The following is a 24,738-nucleotide window of genomic DNA, read 5'->3' on the forward strand; positions in this document are numbered from 1 at the left end:
GTCGTCCCAGGGCGGAAGTTACTTAAAGCTCGTCTGAAACTTGATAAGAAAAGGTTTAGATGGTCGGCAGAAACGGAGCTCCACGGGATTATTCACAACAACAGAGGAAGGCGCACCAGGTCCGACCAAATAAAGCCCAGCCGTCGCGATTTCAGATCCTGTTTTCAAGACCTACCAGCGGAAACTAACATCGCCGAGTTCCTTAGCGTAGGGCTGAGTTTGATTTGGGTAGCTACTGTTTGAACCGACCTAGCTTTGTCCTTCGGAGTCACAGCTGTGCTGGGTTGCTGATATATTAATACAAGCCGTTGTGGAATATGGCTCAGCATGGACACCATGTAGCCAGTTCCCAAAAAGCACTAATGCTGGAGATGAAAAGTCTCCAAGATGAGCCAGTCGAAGGATTCAAGATAACTTTGGTGGACGAATCAGACATGTACAACTGGGAAGTAGCGATTTTCGGACCCCCAAACACGCACTACGAGGGTGGTTATTTTAAGGTGAGTAGCTAATGTTAGCTAGCAGTAGATCTATTGTTCTTTAGCGGGTAAATTTAGCCTACATTTAACACATAAAAGAAATCCTGTCCGTATATTTAAACTGTGTTTTAACTCTTGCCTTCATAGACAGATAGAAGTTGATAACATTAACTCAGCTAATTGCTAATAGTTCCCTATTGATGATTTATGTGCGAGACAAAGCTCTTTGTTCAACTTTAAATCAACTCTGCTCAGTCACTATATAAGTTTTAGCCCTGTCTGCCTGTTCACACAGAAACTTTGTGTTGTGGCGATTTTTCTAGTAAAACATAGATAAATTTACCATTTTGTGGCAATGATAACGTATCCATATAGGATATTTTAATGTTACTTTGAAACAAACAAAAGATTAAACAAAACCACCGTAATATTAACTTGAGATAGTCATGTTCTCTTTTGTCTTCGCAAACATGGTACGGGTTGGGTTAGATTGTTTACCATAAACATCTTCCTTAAAATACTTAGAATACATGTAATAACAAAAAAAAAAAAAAAAAAAAAAAACAACAACAAAAAAACAACACAATTATTACCAAGCAAAGTCAAATGTCAGATAAGGTGTTAACAAAACTGGAAGCTTGAGAATTGGGCAAATCAAGCTGCCCTTATATGAACACATGGGTAGTTCATCCATGTGAACTGTTGAAAATCTTAATGTTTTCATGGTCCTCTTTGTATGTATAATCAAGTTATCCTTGACAAAGCAGCTACATTAAATTTTCCCCAAGTGAGTAGGCTTGATGATGGTTATTTACTTCTTGAAATCTGATTAGGTAACTACAATTACAAGTAATCTGCAAGTAATCTGTTACTACCCAACTCTGTACTCTGAATACACAAACTCATGAGCTGGCTAACTAATTCAATCATTTCCTTTGTGTTCATCATTATAAATCGCCGGCCCTGTGTTGAACAGGCTGTTGGTTTATATATTCAAATCTACTCAAAGGAACCAATCCCTGATGCAGTGTAACATTGCTTTTGAAATGCAAATGTCTCCAGTCTAAGCTTGTCTGTTACTGTAAGTTATACATCATTTGTTTTTGTTTTTTTTCCTGCTTTATTTCCTCCTAGAGAGTAAGGCTTGTTTCTCAGATATGTTGAGCCTGTTTTAATATTCATGTATCGAACACTCCAATTTTAGACACTTTGACTATTTTATCATAAGAATTAACGTCTTTGTTACAAAAAATATTGTTTTAGCACTTGTTTGTGTATTTTCTCTACTTCTAGATTATGTGCTGTTCATTGTTTTTTGTCTTAAAATACGAGACTGTAGATTCTGTCTCACGATAGGACCCACTTGAAGCTACATACCCTTACTGCCCAGTCCCCTTGCATATGTTCCCATAGCAGACAGCCTACAGTTGACTTGTCTCTGATTTAAACTGGAGTTGTTGCCAAACAATGAGGAGAGTTGTTAGACGCTGTTTTACTAATGTGGTGATTTGTCCTGTTGGAACCCTTAATTAATCACTTTGTCTGGCAAAGCAATAAAATTCTTGGAAATTCAGCTTGAAACTTGGCATTGACAATTTGTTGTACATCACATAAAAAGATAAAAAGATTTTATGAAAATGACTTATCTGGTTACACTGAGGTGAAATAAAACTGGAATAATCTGGGTCATTGATTCAAAAGGAGACTTCAGTTATTAGCAATAGTTACAAACAGTAAAATGCTCATTTCCTAATCAGCTTGTTCTGTTGTTCATAATACTAAGCTGTTTTTGTTCTCATATTAAAGATAAAGTTATGGCACTGTTTGTTAAAACATCTATTCAACTGTGTGGAGCTTTCAGTGGTGATTCCAGTTCCTGGGAAGCAAGTTCATTTAGTCTCTGGTCTTTATTTAAACCTGTGAGCACAAACAGAGGATCTCCGCCTGGCCACTGTGTGGATGGTGCTCAGTGTGTCAGTGTGGGTGCTGTGTCCAGGATTCCTTTGTCGAGGAAGGAATGCACGTCCCGGCTGTGAAATCCACTGCATGGTTGTGAGTCATTGTTCAGGTCCAGGTTTCTATCCAACCAGTTTGCCTTATTTGAAGGATCAAAAAGAAAAAGAATTCTTTCTTTTACCAGATTCCTCAACCAAACAGTTGCGACATACTGAAGCTGCCTGTTCAGATACTGACGTTGCACGAAACCTGGGTGAGTCAGGTATTTTTGTCACATGGGTGTTGTATTCAGAGTCCCATCATGACCGCAGGCACACAGTAGATTGAGACATATTGAAACGTCACTCAGACACATTGGTTAACTGACCTGGATACATGCTGCACAACAGTTCTATCAGATAAGAACTGACCATAAACTAAGCTGTAGTTTTTGCAGCTTCCATGTTCATTTGGTGGCCCCAAGACATCTCAAAGTTGTGCTTGTTGCCTGCTTTGTCACGTGAAGTGTCCCTTCTGGTTCTGGGTGTCTGATTGCTGGCAGAGGGCCAGTTTGGCTTCAGCTTGGGATATATAAGCAGGCCAACAGAACTGACTACTCTAAGACTCCAGTCCTCTGGGTTGATACCGTTTTTTGTCTGTTTGTGCCAACTTTTAGAGGTAGGGCATTGTATAACTTAAGAGTGACTGATGTTTGATGTTGAACTGGATTTTTTTTTTCTCTTTATGTCCCTTTTCTCAGCTTAGTGGAGGTCTGCTGTCTCAGCTTGATCTTTTCTCTAGATATTTAGGTGTGGTTTGTTTGTGTGTGTTTACATTTTTAACCAAGCACTTTTGGACTTATATTTTTACGCAAAGTTAGGTTGTATTACCTTTTATGTTTAGATTAATAAATGTTTTTCTTACTATTTTTTTGTTTCTCTTTTCCCTTATGCTAGGGAGATTTCCACTGGGTTGCCAGTTTAGTCAAATGGTCATTTTAGTCAATGGTTAGGCTCAACCATGTGCATCAGGCAGAAAATCCGGCATGGGAGCAGCATAAAGCGTCTTTTAAATTTCCAAATAAAAGACCCCATGTAGATTTGCGATCACTGTGACACAGTGACGCCAGGTTAAAGTCAGTCGATCAGTTTTTTTTTTTTCTTCTTTTCTCTACGAAAGACACCTGAGATATTTATCCCGGAAGTGGACAATCACAAGATATTAAATGACAACAATAGAAATATGAAATTATGGACTGAGATATCAACAGTTTTGGGAGTGGAAGGTGAGTTTGTTAACATATAGATATAATTTTGTGATCTCACAGATCCAGTTAAGCAGACTGTCCTCTCGTTTGACACCGATGTGAGATGGTGCACCGCAGAGATTGGAACAAAACCACAGAGCATAAGGACCAAGTGTTTTAGCTTAGCTTCTGATTCATAAATAGTCTTTGTTTCACAAAAAGGAAATCTTTTAAACTTTAGCTGTAACTAATTTGATAACTCCTTACTAGTCAGTAACTTGGTTGTCATTATACTCTTCTAATTTATCTGCGAGTTTATTTTATAAATTTATCACTTGTATACTGAAATTTCCTAAAGCTCAAAGCCATCCACATCTGCTGTGTCTCTTGGCTCTTCACATTGCTTAACTTATACTGTTGTTGGAGCAAGGACAGCCATAAGGACTGGTATAGGTCTGGGTACTCTGCAGAACTTTGACATTGCTTCTTCTGTGACCCCAGAGACTGTCACTTCACATTTGACGTGCTTTGACCTGTTCTGTCCCGTGTCATGCATCAGAACATAAGGAGTAAAAAATGTGTGTGAATTGTGAAGCTCAAACACAACCTTGCGATAAGTGAGGGCCCACAGAGAGTTTGCCATGGTGACGTACATCAGAAATGACGCCTGTGTGGACTCAAAAATTTAAGATGGCTGCTTCAGCTTTTTGATGTTTGACATTATGATGTCAAAGTCTCCTTAATTCATGCCATGGAAAAAGTACCATTCATATATCAATCAAGGGGTTTTCTTAGCTGATAAGACTTTTTTTTGTAGTTTGGGGTTGGCCTGGACCTTTCTGTCATGTCGTGGCAGCAAGTTGACAGAGACCCAGTCCTGTTAAGCAGCGATATTCATGCTTTGTTTGACTTATATCATTCTCATGCATAAAGACTCAACCTTAGTGTTCCAGTTGTAAAGAAGGAGAAGGTACAGGCCAGAGGACCCAACCTAGCTGAATAAGGCTCGACTGGGCCGGGCCAAGCTGAGCTGCCAGAGTCATGTTTCCCCCTCCGGCTGTGTCACAGAGAAACAAGAGCAGGGCCCAGGAAAAAAAAGGGGGAAAACTGAAACAGCCAGATCAAGATCAGACAGTACTTCTTTGCAGTGGTCCCTCTCTGAAAGGAGAGTCTGTTGGGAGCAGAGGCAAGTGTGAGGCCCAAGCAGACAGTTACAACCATCCCCTGAAGCACTGGGAGTGTGTTCTTTCTTTCCTGTTCGGGCCACCGGTGTGGTAATCATATTCCTCGTTCAAGGCCCTGTTTGCTTTTCTTTGTTTTTTTATTATTCCAACAGCTAAGATAAAACAAAAATCAGTTTGACATAACTATGTTTTTATTCTTTTATTTCACTTTAGAGATTATGAGAACAGGGTTTATTGGGCACAACTATAAACCCTGGCATGTGTATTTGTTTTGTAGGCTCTACTCGAGGTCTTTTTTCCTGTCATTCTGGATAAGTGCAAGTTAAGCTGTGTGTGTGTGCATGTGTGTAAAAGTTGTAAAATCTCCAGAAATTCCAAAGAGGTGCAAAAGAACAGCATGATTTGTTCCTTTCAGGGTCTTTTCATTGACCTGGTTTACTTCAGCTTGCTGTCATTTTCCACAGGGTGGGCGTGTTCTCTCTCATTCCTTGTTTCTCTCCCAAAGGCAGCTTTTTAGGTCACAGTCCAGAAAGATTTTCGTAGAATGAGGAAAGTGAGCTTCCATTCTGTTTTTGGTTAACAAGACAAGTCTTTCATAAGTGTATCTTGCATGCTTGGCAAAATGTCGTTTCTGCTGCTCAGATGAGAAGTTCAGAGTGAGTCACCCTCTCGCTGTGGATTCTGTTGTTTCTGATCTCAGTCCTGTTCTGAGGCATGACGTGTAGCAGTGGCAGACTGTTACATGAACACGCAGAGGTTTTTTTGTGACAGGTAGAGATAATGTTTGAGCTGCTGTATGTGTATACACAGACGGAAAGACGAATGAGTCTTGTACTGTAAAGGTTAATGCAATGGTTTGATAACAGAACTGAAGAAGTAAATATATTAAAGTTTATATTGACTTAAGACCCCACTGCTTTGTTCTTGCCCTTCTTCCTCTTTACTCTTGTCATCTTCCTTTGTGCACAGTACTGAGACAGAAGACAAACTACTGTGTACTGCAGAGCAGCCTTTTTAAGCTTCAACTAATGCTAAAGCATGAAACTATTACTACAGGCAGAGGGTTCATAGCTAATTATGATTGTAGTTATTTTTTAGTTTATTTTGAAAATATTGAAAATCTTACATACTCCACCTTTAATGCATATCCCTATCTGCTACACTTGCTACGTTTACATGGCAGTATTCATTCCTGTTTAATTCCGAATAAAAGTTAATTCCGCTTTAAACTGATAAAAAAATGACCATGTAAACACTTAATTCCTAATGCAAATTTATTTTGGAATTAAACTTAATTCCAATGTAAGTGGCTGGTTTAGTAATTCTGAACTATTTAATTCCTCTGTCATGTAAACCTTAATTCCACTCTAAATTAATTCTGGCTGTTCTGCACATGCTCATGGGCTTTGTCCTGTCCTGATAATGTGCGTTGTTCCCGTGTTCGGTGGTCTGTCTTTCTTCTCCTTCTCAGTTGCTGCAAAAAGTGAAGTAGTATGCTCTTGTCAAGTTGGTAGTGCAAAATTATGATAAAGATAGCAACAAAACTGGTATCTTTTTTAATTTAGTTTTTACACGTTACGACTGAAAAGACAAGCAGCAGGGAGGGAACTTTGTTTATTTCCGGTATGCGTTATACGTCACGTGCACCCTCTGTCCAATCAGAACCCTTGACTCCCACCGCTCTAAAGAGGATTTAGGTAAGGTTTTGTTTAATGTAAACCTTCATTTAGAATTATTATTTTCATGTACATTTGTAGGAGAATACGTTCATTCTGAATTATTTAATTCCAGATTATTAATTCTGAATTAAAAAACATCATGTAGCCGTAGCCACTGTGTGCTTGCATTCAGACAAGCAAGACTGACGAGTTGGGCTTTTACTGGACATATAGAGCGATCTGTTGTTTCATAGGACACCCAGCAACCCACCAGTTATGTGACATACTATTTAAGAGAAACATTTTTTTTGTTTCAGGACCCATGTGTTTGTCTTTTTTTTTTCTCTTTTCCCTCCATATCATTAAGGAGTCAGGTAGCTCCGCTTGTTCAACGACATTTTCACCAACATGGTATTTAATTAAAAAGAAAAAAAAAAAAGCTTAGACAGCTTTTTTTCCTGTATAATTGTTGCCACAGGTTTACCTGAAGACTTGAAGAAGACTTGTTTTTTACATTTCTATGTTCCTGTGTATTTGAGCAAATGCTTTTTTTTTTTAAGTCATGCTGAATGACTGCTGATTCAAACCCAATTTAGGACACATTTATTGGCAAATATCTTGTTTGCAGGCGCGTGTGAGTTTTTATTTAAAAAATAAGAAGCCTCCAGTGGCTCTTTCTCATCATTCTCAGTCAATGGACAGATATAATGTTAATGCTTTATTGTTTTGGGGAAAAAAGCAAGCAGGCACTGTTGCTGCATGGCCTTCCTCCCACTCCACCACCCCCTGGCTGCCTGCTGGGTGCTGTACTGTTGCCAGCACTGTAATGTGTACAGTGCTGGCTTGAACTCTGCACTCAGCCTGTCTGCCAGCTTTTTGGCAGGAGCAGTCAAACCCTTTTTTTTCTGACTTTTTCTCAATATTGTCTGTGTTTCTTCCCCAATATGGTTTTACAGGGTTGAGATCAGATCAGTTTTGATGGTATGTAATCCCTCTTTATAACATATATCATGCCAAACACTAAATGTGCACGATATGCTGCAGAGGTCATTACACCTTTTTATGACAAATATCTGTTTACGTTTACTGATACAATGCTGTCAAAGACATCTGAAGTATTAAAATCTCATAAACAGCCCAACCCCCTTTATTTCCCCTATGCTGCCATTCCACCCTTCTGCTCACATGCAGCTGCCCCCCCCCCCATCACTTCAGTAAAGACCAGCTGACCATGCCGAATCAGCAAATGCAAGCAAGTGTGCATTTGTGCGTTGTGCGCGTGTGTGTGTATATGACAAGGGGATCATGAAGCGGTTTCCTGCTGTGAGTGATGTGCATGTGTGTAATCAGTCCCAGTCGGTGAATGCTCTCCCACCATCCCCATCTCTTCTGTGACATGCCTAATGGAAAAGAGAGGAGGAATCCTTGACACAGTGTATATGCAGTTGCGCTTCCGTGTTGGGACATACAATAGCAGAACACGGTTGTGAGTAGTGGATTGTTTTAGGCTGAAGTGACTGCTGGAGAGGATATACTCAGTGTCTTCATACCACCAACCCCCTCCTGATCATCGGTGTTTCTGAGCTCCATAAACTGCAGCTGAGTGCACTGTGATCCTCCATCCCTCCCTTCCTCCACACCATATTACATTACACTGTCATTACACTGAACCATGCTCAGCCACCACGGAAAGGTTTGCTGTGACTCCACAGTTTCTATTTATATGTTTCTTTAAATTGCTATCAGAACTAATCTGTGATTGTAGCGCTTCATTCAGCAGCTGTGTGTTGACACTGGTTCAATAATTACAGAGGAAATACAGCTTTCAGATTGAAGCACCTTTTTCTTGTCAGCTGTGTGTGCTCATTGTGTAGCCACGTGGCTGTCTTTGCATGAAACTAGTTGTCTCAAACACAGTCGTACTTGTGCCACCAGCTAAGCTGATTTCTAAAGTGTAAAATAAAATGATACAGGGTGTTGGTTCTAATTAAATGCAGATGTTTAACTTTGGTTAAAGGAATCCATCTGGGTAATGTGTGAAAATGTTTCCAAAACGGCTTCATGGAAAGTAGTTGAGACTTGCAAGTTTGCTGCTGAGAGTGGTAAATAAACTTCCTGCCACGTTGTTAATACACGTCTTCTCTCACCCTTTAGGCTCGGATCAAGTTTCCTGTTGACTACCCGTACTCTCCACCTGCTTTTCGTTTTCTCACCAAAATGTGGCACCCCAATATCTATGAGGTAATTTATAAAAAAAAAAAAAAAGAAATGATTGTGTTGATGACAGTGCACAGTATCTTATCCTGGTATTTTTTATTCTTTTAGGGATTTATTTCATCATATTACTGTTTTTAAACACAAAATTCTTAAATCTAGTGAATCTCTCTTCAGTAGACTTTAATTTTACGTTCTGTGTATTTTTGAAGTTACAACTAAAGCTCTTAATGATCCATACAAATTTACATTGAGATTTAAATGAGCAGAAATTCAGAAGATTTTGGGGGAAATTTAACCAATATTTTTTTTCATTTTTCAAAGTGAAAATAACTAAGTTCCAGCTTTCCACCATGTTTAGTTTTATAGCTGAACATTAAAAGAGAGAGATTAAGCAATCTGATCAATCAATTATTAAATCTTCTGATACAGTGGCTATGTAATGCACTTCCCTTCAACCCCATGACCAGCTGTTTGGGATTTTATTGAAAAGTTCACATTTTGCTCTTTTGGAATAAGTTTAAGTATCTCAATGACAAACCACTTCTGAACTTTGGCAGATTTCTCACTGAGGCATCCCCTAACAACAGCTAATGCGGCATCTGTCTTGCATATTTATTCTCTCTGAGCTCCTCTAGTTAGTAACAGTCAGTTTGATGTTGATGCTTGTATTACATCTTGCTCTGTGTTTTTCTCTCTTCCTTCAATAATGTCCTTTTGGGTTTATTTAATGAATTAGCTATGGTGCACGTTCAGAACCACTGTTGTGTTGATATCCAGTTGCTCGATTGGGATGCTGCGCAATAAAGTCAAATGCTGCTGTAAAGTGACGTACTGAGACGGAAATAAAAATTGTGAAGTACGGTTTTTTAATCCTCAGGATACTAGGGCAACAATGGCTCCAAAAACGTCCATAATAAATGTAACTGTGCCCATAAAACGATCATAAGCACAGAGTTTTAAGTTGTGTACTGATATTTTTACCATAAAATTGCTTGTCTTGAACATGATCTGTTCTGTATCCCTAGAATGGGGATGTGTGCATTTCTATCCTGCATCCACCAGTAGATGACCCACAGAGCGGCGAGTTGCCTTCAGAGAGGTGGAACCCCACACAGAATGTCAGGTACTTATTAGATACAGTGTACTCAATAATTAATCTTGTACTCAAATCATCACTGCTGCTTTTCTTCTTTGAAGTTAGTTTTTTTTTTATTAATTACCTCTCATGGCGCTCTCCAGCAAATCCCAAAGATTCCCCTTAATGGGGTTAAGGTCTGGGCTTTGTGGTGGCCACAACTTAAGACGGGCATTGTTATATCAGTGAAGGAAAAATCCATTAATTGAATTACCAGGTTATTGATCGTATTCAGCTGATCCATTTCAATTTTGCTAAACCTAAACCCAACCTACTGTAGGAACTCCAGATCATAGACTGCCCCCACAAGGCTTGTACAGTAGAACCACATGACCTTCCATTGCTCCAGAGTCCAACGTTGAGCTTCTCTGCTTATTGGTTTTCTAATTGGGGCTACAGAGCTGTTTTCTCCCAATCCTTTGAGGTCCCTTCACATTGTGTTTGTGGGATGCGCTTACTTTCACTATTAACCATAGCTCTGAGTTCTACTTTTGTGTTTCTTCAATTCACTTTTAACAACCATTTAAGATTGTCGATTATTCAGGATTTTTTTTCCGATCACATTTCTTCCTGGAAGACTATGGTTCCCCACTATTCTTCCAGATCTTCCTGTGTTGGACAATCCATAACCAAATTTGAGTCCTTTCTGCAATCACTACAGATGTCTTCTCTGCTTGATGCTTGCCAATGATTGGAACCCATCTTAACATCTTTTCTGCAACCACAGGATGTTTTTTTAATGTGGTAGTTTAAAAGAAAAGAAAAGCTGCTCATTGCATCAGTTGGGGTTATGCAGTAATTATCCAACAGAAAGCTTTTAGCTATTTGGTTGGTTTGTCCAGGTGGTTCTATAGATGATATATACACTGCTCAAAAAAATAAAGGGGAACACTAAAGTAACACATTGTAGATAAATGAATGAAATATTTTTATTAAATACTTTGTTCTTTCCATAGCTGAATGTGCTGACAACAAAATCACTCAAATTATCAATGAAAATCAAATGTTCCAACCCATGGAGGTCTGAATTTGGAGTTTTACTCAAAATTAAAGTGGAAAAGCACACTACAGGCTGATCCAACTTTGATGTAATGTCCTTTAAACAAGTCAAAAAGAGGCTCAGTAGTGTGTGTGGCCTCCCCGTACCTGGGTGACCTCCCTACAACGCCTGGGCATGCTCCTGATGAGGCGGCAGATGTTTTCCTGAGGGATCTCCTCCCAGACCTGGACTGAAGCATCCACCAACTCCTGGACAGTCTGTGGTGCAACTTGGCGTTGGTGGATGGAGCGAGACATGATGTCCCAGATGTGCTCAACTGGATTCAGGTCTGGGGAATGGGCGGGCCAGTCCATAACATCAATGCCTTCATGTTGCAGGAACTGCTGACACACTCCAGCCACATGAGGTCTAGCATTGTCTTGCATTAGGAGGAGCTCGGGGCCAACCACACCAGCATATGGTCTCACAAGGGGTCTGAGGATCTCGTCTCGGTACCTAATGGCAGTCAGGCTACCTCTGGCAAGCACATGGAGGGCTGTGCGGCCCTCCAAAGAAATGCCACCCCACACCATTACTGACCCACTGCCAAACCGGTCATGCTGGAGGATGTTGCAGGCAGTAGAACATTCTCCCCGGCATCTCCAAACTCTGTCACGTCTGTCACATGTGCTCAGTGTGAACCTGCTTTCATCTGTGAAGAGCACCGGGCACCAGTAGCCAATTTGCCAATCTTGGTGTTCTCTGGCAAATGCCAAACGTCCTGCATGGTGTTGGGCTGTAAGCACAACCCCCACCTGTGGACGTCAGGCCCTCATACCACCCTCATGGAGTCTGTTTCTGACTGTTTGACCAGACACATGCACATTTGTGGCCTGCTGGAGCTCATTTTGCAGGACTCTGGCAGTGCTCCTCCTGTTCCTCCTTGTACAATGAAGGAGGTAGCGGTCCTGCTGCTGGGTTGTTGCCCTCCCACAGCCTCCTCCATGTCTCCTGATGTACTGGCCTGTCTCCTGGTAGCGCCTCCATGCTCTGGACACTACCCTGACAGACCCAGCAAACCTTCTTGCCACAGCTCGCATCAATGTGCCATCCTGGATGAGCTGCACTACCTGAGCCACTAGTGTGGGTTGTAGACTCTGTCTCATGCTACCACTAGAGTGAAAGCACCGCCAGCATTCAAAAGTGACCAAAACATCAGCCAGAAAGCATCAGAACTGAGAAGTGTTTTGTGGTCACCACCTGCAGAACCACTCCTTTATTGGGTGTGTCTTGCCAATTGCCTATACTTTCCACCTGTTGTCTATTCCATTTGCATATATATGCAAATTTGTATTTGCATATTCCATTTCCATATATATATATATATATAAAAACACACACACACATACATAATTGTTTTTTGGGGTTTTTTTTTGTCATGCAGTTTACTATAACAGTAATATTTAGTTTGTCAGATATTGTTGTGATGTTCCAATCTTTGCAGCCAATTACAAGCTGTAAAATGTGTTATATTATATATATATATATATATATATATATATATATATATATATATATATATATAATGTCTTTAAAAGGTGTAATCCATATGAACATAATCTAAAATTTATTCTCCTATTTAGATATTTATTTGATACAGCTGGAATTGTTCACTTCAGCTCTCTCATTTTCTTGTCTTTCCTTATTTTAGAGATATAATACACAAATCAGTTCCTGGAACTAAAATCCGATGTTAACAATGATAAAAGTGGACATTTAAAAGTTGGAAAGGCTGCTTTGCTGACCCTGTTTCTGTCTTGGTGTCTTTCTATCTATGTAGCCCTCTGCTACATAGATAGAAATCTGCACTTTCAATGTCTCTTGTCTCATCTTACCTCCATCTTTCTCAACCTTCTTTGCATTTTTTATTTCCCCTTCACATCCTGTATTGCCTTCCTCTATTTTAATCTCTCCCCACTCTTTCCTATGCATCTCTCCCAGGACCATCCTGCTCAGTGTCATCTCCTTGCTGAACGAACCCAACACGTTTTCTCCAGCCAATGTGGACGCATCCGTCATGTACCGCAAGTGGAGGGACAGCAAGGGCAAGGACAGAGAATATATTGAGATCATCAGGTACCACAAGGGGCACACACAGCACTCCTGGTAAAGGATCTTGTCAGTACAATGGAAACACAAAGTTCTGGCACTGAAGCTCTTCTCCTCCCCTTCAATCTCACAGGAAGCAAGTGCTAGCTACCAAAGCTGATGCAGAGAGGGACGGCGTCAAGGTTCCTGTCACGTTGGACGAATACTGTGTCCGCACCCAAGTCCCACCCACAGATGATGGCTCAAACCTCTTATACGATGACTACTACGACGACGAGGAGCTGGAGGAAGATGATGAGGACGACAATGAAGACTGTTGCTATGACGAGGATGACTCTGGCACAGAGGACTCCTGACCACGCCTCCCTGTGATGTCACCTACCATGTCCTCCCCCCCACCACCCCAGACCAGCTCTTGCTCTCACCCACACGTGGACTGAACTTTATCTTCTTCCCCTTTACTTCCGAGTCCTCACAGCACGGCCTCGTCAGTCCTCTGTCACATGTGCAGTCACAATATGCACACGAAGCCTGATCTGTTGAAGAAAAGAAAGCTGGAGACTTGATTTTGGTTTTTGTCTTTGAGCCTTTTCTTATTTTATTTTTTCACTTGTCTGAATAGAAGTTACACATGACATGCAGACAGCTTCATAATGTCATGTCACATGCTTTCAATATTTCATCTTCTAATGTTCATCTGCACTGATTACCCCCTCCCTCCCCTCACTTGTTTAAAATCGCCTAAAAGCATATTCAGCTGCAACACTTTGTTTCTTTCACCAGTGTTGAGTGTAACAAAGCTTTTAAAGCTAGAGCGCTCACTTCTTTTCCAGTCATGCAGCAGGAATGTCAGGCCACAGATCAGATCACCGTAAAACAAGAAGAAAGCATTTCCAGGAGAAGCTAACAGTTGAGTTATAACAAGTCAGGTAATTTCCGCCTGAGCAGTGTGTAGGACCTCCAGTAAGCAGGCTGTTTAAAGCCCTGTCACACTTCACCTCTGACCTTTAAAGCCGCAGGGCTTGCGCTGCTCCAAACGGGGAAGTTATCAGTTTCAGAAAGCTGCTCACACTCCCTTGTGCCTTCCTTGTATCCCCAATGCCCCATATTTGAGCAACCGGGTGACCAGTTGAAGCAAGACCCTACCAGCTAGACATTCAAAGGTGGCAGAGGGCAATTTTTGAAACTCACAATATGTGTGTACAGCATCATCTTGATGGTGCAAAGACTTACTTATATATAGTAGCACCTGTCAGATTAGTCGGGCGTGTGAGTAGAAACGTAGAATCCAACAGCTGATCTAAAGAATGGAATGTAGAGCAATCAGCCTCCAGTCGCTGCCACCAGCCTTCATCGTACAAGCACTTGCTACAAGTGGCCTGGATGTTCTAAACATCTAGCAAAGCCTGCTGCTGCTCGTGTAATCCAATGTACTGTACTTTAAAAAAAAAAAAAAAAAAAGGACAAAAAAACTATGCAGTCAGTGCTTGAACTTCCTTAATATGCAGTGCTTTAAATGTGGCAGCAAAGCTGAGCCTTGCAGTCAGTCTGACAGGAAGTCCAGCTTTAGTTCTCTGTGTGTCTGTGAGGGCTTCAGAGTGACCGGCATCCCTTAGAGGTGGACATGTGCAGCTGGATCTGTCTCGATGTTGATCAGAGGTTTGTGGTTTCCAAACAGAGTAGCACCAGTAACCTCATCAGAGGAGTCATGTTGTACACTAATCTTTCCTACTGGTGTCTGTGTGTGCAACTTTTCTTTAACTCTGAATTGCTCTCCCAGACTGCAGCCATCTTGACTCACCTGAGCCAATGAACCCTGTTACCTCAGAGGAGATCAGGTTGCAGAGTGAGTGAAGCAGAAGAAAGGAAAATGGCATGATAAATATGCAGTCTAATGGTGTTTTTTCAGTGCTGTGCACGTTCTGAGGCCCTCTCCTGCCTGCAGTGCTCTATTGCACACTTTTAAACACATTACCACCATCCAACAGTATTTGCAAAGAAATTCTCAACATCACTGAAGCCATGTTTCCGTTGTTGTGAATATTCACTGATCATTTTAAAAGATGAACTGAAAAGAGTATAGAAGATGCGTAAAATGGGAAGTTTCTGGGTTTGGGTTGTTCTCCGAGCATGAGCATGCCGATATGTGTTTTGTGATTTTTAGATCTGCTATAAAGGTTTGGATTGTGTGCAGGATAAAGGTTCTCAAACTCGATTTTACGTGTAACTGTTGCATTGTGACTCGGCTGAGGGTTGTTTTGTTTTTTTGTTTTTTTCCTTTTTTGGGAGGGGCAGCTTCTCTTTGTTGGCGTCATATTTTTTGATTGGCAAATTGTGGTGTGAGCTGCAATGTACTCATTTTTTATGTATTAAGAATATTGAATTGATCAATCAGAAACCAGGATTGTTCATGGAAGAATACGCGTGGAACCAATTTTACACGATTTCCTGACAAGAAAAATGTTTGAACCAAACTTTGCTGTAATGATTATGTGGCTCTGAATGTTCCATGAGAAATTATCAATACTGGATCATTTATATCCATTATGTGGACTGTAAACCCACTCACGCTTTTATGTCTAAGTTTGGGATTCTTTTTTTTTTTTTTTTTTTTTTTTGTCACTGCGGTTTTTCCCTTCTACGTTCCTCTAACCCCCCCCCCCCCCCCCCAAGTTGTTTGAGCTGTGATTGGTGGCAGCAGCACTGAGGAAACGCCCAGCAGTAAAGAAAACAAAAAGAACCTCAGGAAAAAAAAAAAAAGAAATAAGACAAACCACCAACCAACAAACAAATCTTTTTCCAGCTAAGTGAACATGACCCTGGGGGGACGTTGGCTTCAAAGGACTGTTTACAATCTCTACCTTGATATGCACATGTGGATATTTTGACGATCAGTTGTTTTGTTTTTTTTTTCTTTCTTTTTTCTTATGGTTTGTAAATCTATTTAAAATCTGAAATAAAGCTCTTTATTAGATATTGGCTGACTTTTTTACCTTTTATTTCTTAGTTTATTTTGTCTGTTTAGTAGATTTGAAGCTCTTATCTTTATTTTTTGTTTTCTTTCAGACATTGCAATGTGTAAGAAACTGTTGTGCTCTAAGAGGTAAGCCTCTGGCTTTTTTATTTCACACATTTTTATTTATACACAGTTGTTTTTAAAAACGAATGTGTTTTGTAATCTGTACAGAAAGTTAACTGAGTTTATTGAGAGAAGTATCTGCTTTTTCCTGGGCTGCACACACAAAGAAAACTTTTCCATGGCCTTTTTTTTTTTTTTTTTTTTTTTTTTTTTAGTCAGCTTGTCTACAGAAAAGTACAGTGTAAGTTTAGTTCTTCCATTCAGTTTTGTTCACAGATTTTGTAGCAGAATATATTTACAGTCTACAGCGGGGATGTCCAAAGTCTATCCTCGAGGACCGCTTTCCTGCAGGTTTTCCACGTATCCCTGTTCCAACATACTTGGCTTCTGTTAAATAGCCAATGAAGTTCTGCACAAAGACTGATTAGATTTAGTCAGGTGTGTTGGAACAGGGGAACATGAAAAACCTGTGGGATCATGGCCCCAGAGATCTGGACCTGGACAACTTTGATCTAGAGTCTGATCCTTTCTCAGGATTTTTAACCATGTCTTGTGGGCCCATAGCCGTTCTCACAGTTGTGCATGTGTTTGACCAGTGGTTCTTAAATTAGGGGTCAGGACCCCCGTGAGGGGTGAAATTAGTACCATAATTTTTTTTAACACATTTAACACATAAGCAACAAATTTAGTGTAGTTATTAAAAAATCTGAAACTGGCATCATCTCTGCCAGAAAAACTAACTTTGGACATGTAGATGCTTTGTCACAGCAGTGAACCAAATCCATGAAAAACCCCTTTATCCTCATTTATGAAGATTTCAGCCTTACACTTAGAGGATGGCTGCAAGATGACCCTTTGGTCATGCCCACGTGATGACTCACTGTCAACACGTGGGGCTGGGGGGGGGTCGCAAACACCAACATGTGTTATGTTGGGGGTGATGGCTCTAAAAGATTGATAACGACTAAGCCAGACAAAGGTTATATCTGTGTGGTTAAAGTTTTCAGAGGTAATGTTATTGTTTTAGCAACTATTTAGTTAGATGTTCAGTTTTCTTCTGGAAAGTCTTGTAGATTTTATGTACATGTCATCATAAAAAATGTTTTTTTTACTTTTCCCATGTGTGGTATGAATGTCCTAAAACTGGTAAAATAAGTCAGTCCAACATTTAACAGTATTTTAGCTTTCCAAAGAGTACTGTTGCTGACTAGTTTCCTACTTTTAGGAAAATGCACTGCGCATATCTGTTTTATATTTTAGATCAAATACAACTTGCTTGGATGATATCGAGAGTACAGGAAGGAGTTATTCATTGATGTGCGGTCTTTTTGGTAAACAACCTGGTTTGCATTTCTTTTCTGAAACTATACTTTAGGGAAGAGAGAGAGATGGATTTTAGTCTGATTGTAAACAAAGAAACTAATCTGCTTTGTTTCTCAGAAGAGGCCAGTATGATATACTAACAGCCTACCAGTAAAGCACAAAGTAACTTAACATGGTCATGCTTGTTAAGCTACTCAAATATTTGAAGTTTTGATACAAAGATAATCGGCTACAAGTGGATTTTTCTGTTTGATTTTTATGCAGAACACAGAATTCTAATTCAGTGCATTATTTTCTTTGCATTTTTCTATAGAGAGATGAAGTTAATAGACACTTTGACTACAAGCTACTGTTGACGCTGAAAGAGAAGGACGGTTCAAAGTACTTAAAGGTGCAGTGTGTAACAAAGCAAAACTTTTATATCGGGATAAGATCACTTTAATAAAATAGCTGTTATGTTTTTAAGTTTCTTTAGATTGAGCCATTCATATTGCCATGGATGCCATATTTGTGCCTCTATTTTCTCTGTGGGGTTTCTGATTAAACAACTGCGTATGAAGTGGGACCCCTCAGAACCCTCTGGTAGCAGAAACATGTAGCGCAGTTGTTGCTGCACCTCAGGACACTCGACCCACAGCAGATGACAATGATAATGTCTGGAAGAGTTTTGGCTGCTGACAGCTACCATCCATTCGCAACAGCGCTCGGCATTTAAAGGGATTTCTATGCCCACCTTTACCACTAGATGTCAGTGGTTTATACACACTGGATCTTCAAAATGCAGCTTGGTGGTTTACAGGTAAGTTACTTTATCTGAATCAAACAGCCTGTGCAGCTTCACTTCACACATAAAAGTAGGAAGTTGAGTTAGTTTTTGACTCAACTCATTATTAGTTACTTAAAATGAAATAAAAGTTTCATGTAATTTTTATTTTCTTTTATCCATCCAGCTTGCACAACAACTATGGTAAGGGAATATGTCTGATGGGTGATTAAGTTTTAACAGATAAAATTGCATTTCCCATCAGGACACCTGCATTCAGCCACTTCTTTAGGAACGTTTTGGAAAGCCTGCCATGTCTTGTTGTAATTTGTATGTTCAAAGTAACTTGACAGAAACAGTCAGAAAAAATTGAGTCCGGTCCTCGAGATCTGCTGCCCTACTATTTTTAGATACTTCCTTTCTGCAGCACACCTGTATCAAATGGCTGAATTCCCTCATCTGGATGTCACTCAGCTCTGCAGAGGCATTGTGACAAACTATTCTTTTGATTCAGGCGTGTTGGGAGAAGGCAGAATCTATAAGTTACAGGGATAGTAGATCATGACTTAAAGGCTTTCCTCTGCAGCCATGACCCACTCTTTTACTACTTGGACTTCAGCTTGTATCTGTGTGATACCTGTAGAGGGCAGCAACAACTTGTTAGTACACCAAGCTCTCTGTCACCGACGCTCACAAGCCTGGGTAACCACGGCGATACAGGGGATTTGAGTGAAAATGTGCTTGAATATGGATGTAATTATTATCTACTTTGATTTTTCCACTTTTAACAAACCATTAAAGTGTCTGTCTTCTGTTTGCCCACCCCCCCTTTTGTGATTTTATCGGCAACAGAAGCTGAGGATGTTTACCTCTTACCAGCTGTACTCTGAAGAATAAAGAAATATAGATCATTATGGGCTGTATGTGTCACACTGCGACTGTATAGAAGTGCTGTGCCTTTAAGTGCTGCTCTGGATCGTACGGCTCATGTCTCCATATTCTTATTCCTTCTCGCTGATGCTGGCCCACCTAAGGCAGCCTACAGTCTGTCTCCAGAAAATGAAAATCATTAATCTGTGAAATGGCTTGAATGTGATTTTATCTGACAAAATTAAAGATCAATATACCATATTTTGGTGCTTCAGGCCAGCAATGAGTGCACACAGAAGTACCCTGTCCTCTCTGTGATCGTTGCTATTCCCACTCATTCTTCTACCAACCCTCCCTGAAGTCATCCCACCAGTCTCCCCTCACAAGAATATACCATATTTGCTGCAGAGTCCATCAAATTTGTTTCCTGTGGCGACAGGTGTGACCTTTTGCCCTGCGTGTGTCCAATCCAAATGCCAGTTGGCAAAGCAGAGAAAGCAAGACACTCAAATGGTGCTGGCATTTGCAGAATTACTTTGCTCTTCTTTGGATTCGTTCATACTTTACAGCGTGTTTTCTAAATTAATAATGTTCTGCACTATGTGAAAACCAACGGCAGGATCCAACCAGTGGCTGTCACCACTAACCGCGAGTTACACGTGTTTCGATGTTCCTCTGCTCCAGCTGGCAGTTTGGCAGAAATGACCGGACCCAAACCCACCAAAAGGCAGATGAATCCAAACCTTCCTAGCTGTGGAGAGCAGGAGAAAAAAAACAAGCGGGGGGAACTGCAACAGACTGAGGAGGTGTAGAAATGTGAGATTGAGGGTGGGAAGGGGTGGGGTGATCCATATGTCAGTGTAGGAGATGTCTCCAAGGCAACAGAAGCTGCGATGAAGGTTGGAGCAGGTTGGCAGGCAGGAATAAAGATGAATGGCAACAATTAGAGGGAGTAGGGTAAAAATGGACCTTATAATGCATCAGACATCTTTTTTTTTTTTTCCCCCACACCTCTTGTTCAATTATAGAGTGATCACAAATGTTGAAGACTAAATGTGCATGCAGACGCACACATATGCTAAAGGAACATATTTTCAACCTGGAGTTGCTACACTCTTAACTCCTGCTGTGTTTTTGTGAAGCTCCTGCTGAGCCTCGTTTCTTCCCATCTTTCCAAGAAGCCAAGCAGATGTCTGCATTGAAAATGTTCAGAAGTGATGTAATTATAGTCCAGACGTAATACTTAAAATGATCTTTTTAAAAAAAAATATTTTTATCTTTCTGCACAATAACTTCCTGTAATTTCTGATGTGTACAGAGACTTTGACTGATCTGTTGACCAGAGAGAACAAATGCACTTTAGTAAGTTCTGGTTTGTAATTTCTCTGGTTTTCCTCTCATTTTCAGACAGAGTTGTTGGGGCTGGCCCTTTAATGAGAGCAGAACAGACACATTAACCTTTTCTCTGAAGAAGCTCTGATTCTCTGGTATCGATCTTATTATTCTATAGAGGAAGCTGTTAATAGTGTGAGCCTGGAGTTCCTGCATAGCGTGATGTGACATTCATGTATTCCCCAGTAGATCTTTTCAGTTTTAATAAACTTCTATTCACACTTCCACTTTTTTTTTTAATTGATTTGGTAAGCTAACAAGAATCTTGGTGATCATCTGTTACTTTTCAAGTAAAATTGCTCAATTTGTCTTTTTTTCTTTTTTTGAACAATTTATTAATTTAGTCATTCTTTCATTCTTTACAGCTTATACAATTTTAGAACAATTGTACTAAAAACATCAAGTGTTTTGTAACTTAATTGTGTTTTAATACCAAAAACTTTAGCAAAAAAGTTTTTTTTGTTCTTAAAAATGTATTTTAAAGCCAGAGTCAGATAGAAAGTTTAAAGGACCGATATAGACTTTGCTCTATTTGTAGCACTGTTATTCCTTTTTTCTTCTTCCTCTCTTTCATGTTCACTGAGTTTGGCAGCTGCAATATGTTTTTGTTGTTGTTGTTTTTGTTAAATGTAAATATGCAGAAACATAAAACATTTATCTATATGTACTCTAATTCTATATCTAAATTCAGTGCAAACTTACATGTCACTTATAAGCTCTGCAGGAAAATGATTGCCATATAATTTTTTTTTATTTTTTTATTTCCGGATGAAAGAAATGATGCCTTTTGCACCCGATTAACCTGACGTTCTGAGTCATCAGATTTTTCCATGTTTAACTTAAAGTAACAGGGCAAGTATGGTGGGTTGCTGAGTGAGTCCTGATTGCAGGCCTCAGATGACAGACATCAGTGGGGGAGGATTGAAATAGGCCTCTACAGACTGTACTTCCACAGGTTGATTACATCCAGCAGGACCTCTGATGTAAGATGTGCTGTTGGCTCCACAGGGTTCATATTATCTTAACATGCTCTAAATGTGAACATCTTTATCTTCAATGTTCTGATGAACATGGAATGACAGATCGCACACAGTGACAGGTTCATTATAATGGAGGCAATAAAAGTGGATGTTAAATCTATTAAGTCTTTAGAGCCTGCAGCCGGATTTATGTCTGGCTGGCCCCAAATAGCCATTTCCAAATTAGAAGAACAACAACCTCCACAACAATAGACATGCAGCTAATTTCCATCAAAGTAATGAATAGCTGCACCTACCAAGTCCAATCATGATCCCTTTTATTGGAGCACTTGTTTGCAGTCTATTCCTGCTATCAGGCAATGAGATGCTCAGTAACTGAAAACACACATTTCGAAGCTCTTGTTTGTCAAGTAAATGTTACACTTGGTGTGCAAACAGCGGACTGTGCCACTCTGTCTGCAGGTTTCATGGCACCTAAACCTAAAACCAGGCAATCTGGACAACTAAAGTGTTTTTTTTTTTATCCTACAAATCAATGAAGTCATGGGGCCTTTCCTATTTTAGACAGATGTTTGGTTGCCATAGCAAAGTTTCCAGGGAAACATGAGTCAGATTAAATCCAGGAGCAGAGGAAGAATAATAAAAGGTTAAATTATAAAGATGCAACGGACTGACAAGACTAATATTTCTGGGTTTTTTTTCTGAGGCAAAGAGCTTGATGTGAACATATTTACTCCTAAACACATTTTAGAGTCATTTGAAGCAGCTGCTGGGGAAACCAATGTAACTTCAGATGCAGCCAGTGTATTTCTAACTGGCTCTGATGGGAATAGCATAGTTTGATCTTATTGGTCAGCTGCAGCTCTGTGCCGTCGATAAAATGCACGACATGAGTTCCGGAGAGGAGACGTGTGAGGGCGCAGAGCAGTGGCGCCGCGGAGCGCGCAGACTTATCAGAGGAAAACACCTGTTACTGGAGGATCACATGCAAAGGAGCGCAAAAAGAAGAGGAGGTCCTTTTATTTATCTCTGTAAGTACATTATTCATTCTTAACAGCGTATAGACTAGACTGGAGCACAGCGGACCTGAAGGCACTTTAGAAAACGCTGCGCAAAAAGGAGGACACGCTCTGGCACTTGTTGAACTGCATTTTCCTCTAACTTTGTCGTTGTTCAAAGTTTTATAGTCCATTAAACCATAAGAATTCATTCATATTTTTTTTAAAAATTAGCCTAATTTTAACAGATTTTCTACGGCATAATTAGGAAAACTTATCATTTGGCTGCATCGCCATAAACAGTCACCTTTAAAATACAGTTATTCTAAAGGAGACTGTTGCAGGTATATGTTCGTAAACAAGTTTAGCTTCTTTGTTTGTTGAAAATAGCTAATAGAGGGGTAAACAAATGTTTATTTCCAGGTTATTTGAGTCTTCTCCCCCCTCCCCCCCCCCCCCCGGTTGACGTTTAACTTTAAGGATTGAACATTTTCCTTGTTGAGATCAGTCACATTAACTGTTGCTTCTCAAAGAAACCTCCGTTTTTAATTGAAGTAGCCTTTACGTGTCTTTCTCCATGACAGTTGTCTGAAAGTTGAGCTCAGATTCAGTCTAGCAGACGTGAGATATTTCCTGATGACTGCAGGGAGCGTTTCTGCGCTTCAGCACCTCGGGGGATCATTTTTTCCGTCCTCTTTGGAGTGACTCTCCTCTGATCATTCCCTCCTCCCTCCCCACCCATGTGTGTTATTAATTGCAGAAGCACCTGACTGAGCCTTCTTCACACACCACCCTGCTGTCTGGTGGGACCATGTGGGTTCTGGATAAGATCCGGGGGTCGGTGGAGACTGGTGTTCTGCGACAGGGGGAGAGTGCAGGAGACAAGAAGGGGGTTGTTCCCACCTACAGTAATGTTCTCACTCCCGACAAGATCCCAGACTTTTTTATCCCTCCAAAACTAGTCAGCTGTCCTACAGAGCCAGAGATTCCAAACACAAAGCCCAAAGAGGGGCTGCAGCCGTCCACTTCTGAGCAAACCATTGGCAGCGGGAGGAAGATCAGCAGCCCGAGGAGCCCGCGTCTGGTGGCCAAGATTGCTGGAGACACAAAGAACCTGTTGAAAGCTGCAAACCGCCACATCATCCAGATTGAGAGTGCCGATGATGTTGTGGCTGGAGACACCAATGCGGACCCCCAGTCCCAGACTGCAATGTCCCTGCCTTATGTTCCAAAGACTCAAACGTCGTATGGCTTTGCAACTCTAAAGGAGAGCCCCCACACCCGCCGCAAAGAGTCCCTGTTCCACTGCGAGATTACCAGTCCCATCACTTCCCCAAACACGCAGAGGAAGACTCCAGGCAAAAGCAGCGAAACGGGAAACCACCTGAACCCTGCTGACTACAATACGTCCCACATGAACCCTTATAGGTACTTCAGTGGAGGAGAAAGTGACACCTGTTCTTCAGCTGAATCCTCTCCCTTCAGTTCCCCTCTACTCTCCCGCTCCGCATCCCTGCTCAAGATTTTTACGCACGAAACGCAGGCCAAAGTTGTGAAAGCCAAGCGCACGCTCGCGCGCCACAGCTCCCTCTCCACCGACGAGTGCAGCTCGGCCGAGCCCAGCCCCAACATCCAGCGGCGACTCCACGTCCCTTCCATCCACGGCGGCGCGGGAGGGTCCGACCACCACAGCCTCCAGCGGGAGCACACCATCAACCTGCACAAAGGTGGGACGGTGAGGATCTGCGCCAACTACGACTCCGGCACCTCGCGCCTGCTCATCCGCGTCCTGGCAGCTGAAAGTCTGTATGACAAGCACTTTGATATCAAAAGTATCAACTGCTGCGTGTCCGTGTACCTGAACCCCGGAAAACTGCAAAAGCAAAGGAGCAACATCATCAAGAACAGCCGCAACCCAGTCTTCAACGAGGACTTTTTCTTTGACTCCATCAGCTCCATTCAAGTCAAGAACCTCTCTGTGAAGTTCAAGGTGGTGAACAAAGGCACCAGCCTGAAGAGGGACACTCTTCTGGGTGAGAGGGAGGTACCTCTGACCAAACTGCTCTCAAGCCTCTGAAACTGCAGGACTTTAAGGTTAAAGAAGGCAAAAAAAAAAAAAAAGATTCTTAGTTAAACTAGATTTTTGCACTGGTTTTTGTATGATTTATTAATTCATACTTTCAAAACGGCCAATTAATAAGAAAAAAAAAGGCAGAGGAAACATGACATCCAAAAAATATTTTAGATTTTAAACTTTAGGGGTGAAACAATATGAAGCACAGAAAATGCAGCCTCCTTCATTACCAACGGATGCTCTCCTAGTAAGGTTTGCTCATTAAACCAACCCAGGCTCCACAGCAACAGATGGATTTGACAGATAAAAGGTTTTCA

At 40.9% G+C, this 24,738-nt stretch overlaps 2 protein-coding genes across 2 annotated transcripts; both read left to right on the forward strand.

Moving 5' to 3' along the window:
• The first annotated feature begins 58 nt into the window (after nucleotides 1-58).
• cdc34a (cell division cycle 34 homolog a) lies at nucleotides 59-15,910 on the forward strand. The gene is made up of 5 exons (XM_079244456.1): nucleotides 59-500; nucleotides 8,657-8,743; nucleotides 9,745-9,842; nucleotides 12,835-12,969; nucleotides 13,076-15,910. Exons 1-5 carry the CDS (start codon nucleotides 318-320, stop codon nucleotides 13,296-13,298), a joined length of 726 nt encoding a protein of 241 aa, XP_079100582.1. The 5' UTR covers nucleotides 59-317; the 3' UTR covers nucleotides 13,299-15,910.
• A 7,248-nt stretch (nucleotides 15,911-23,158) lies between these two features.
• On the forward strand, nucleotides 23,159-24,424 carry LOC306759685 (C2 calcium-dependent domain-containing protein 4C; the record flags this gene model as incomplete). The annotated part of the gene is made up of 1 exon (XM_079245398.1): nucleotides 23,159-24,424. The coding sequence occupies one exon, from the start codon at nucleotides 23,159-23,161 to the stop codon at nucleotides 24,422-24,424; it is 1,266 nt and encodes a 421-aa protein (XP_079101524.1).
• Between the last annotated feature and the right edge of the window lie 314 nt (nucleotides 24,425-24,738).

The sequence above is a fragment of the Telmatherina bonti genome (genome assembly GCF_933228915.1).
Source record: "Telmatherina bonti genome assembly, chromosome: 8".
Taxonomy (NCBI): Eukaryota; Metazoa; Chordata; class Actinopteri; order Atheriniformes; family Telmatherinidae; genus Telmatherina; species Telmatherina bonti.

Excerpts from the sequence above, each read along its gene's own strand:
- cdc34a (XM_079244456.1), top strand. The coding sequence starts at position 318 with ATGGCTCAGCATGGACACCATGTAGCCAGTTCCCAAAAAGCACTAATG. Across the intron at positions 501-8,656 it reads ACGAGGGTGGTTATTTTAAG|GCTCGGATCAAGTTTCCTGT; the intron begins GTGAGTAGCTAA and ends CTCACCCTTTAG. Across the intron at positions 12,970-13,075 it reads GAATATATTGAGATCATCAG|GAAGCAAGTGCTAGCTACCA; the intron begins GTACCACAAGGG and ends TCAATCTCACAG.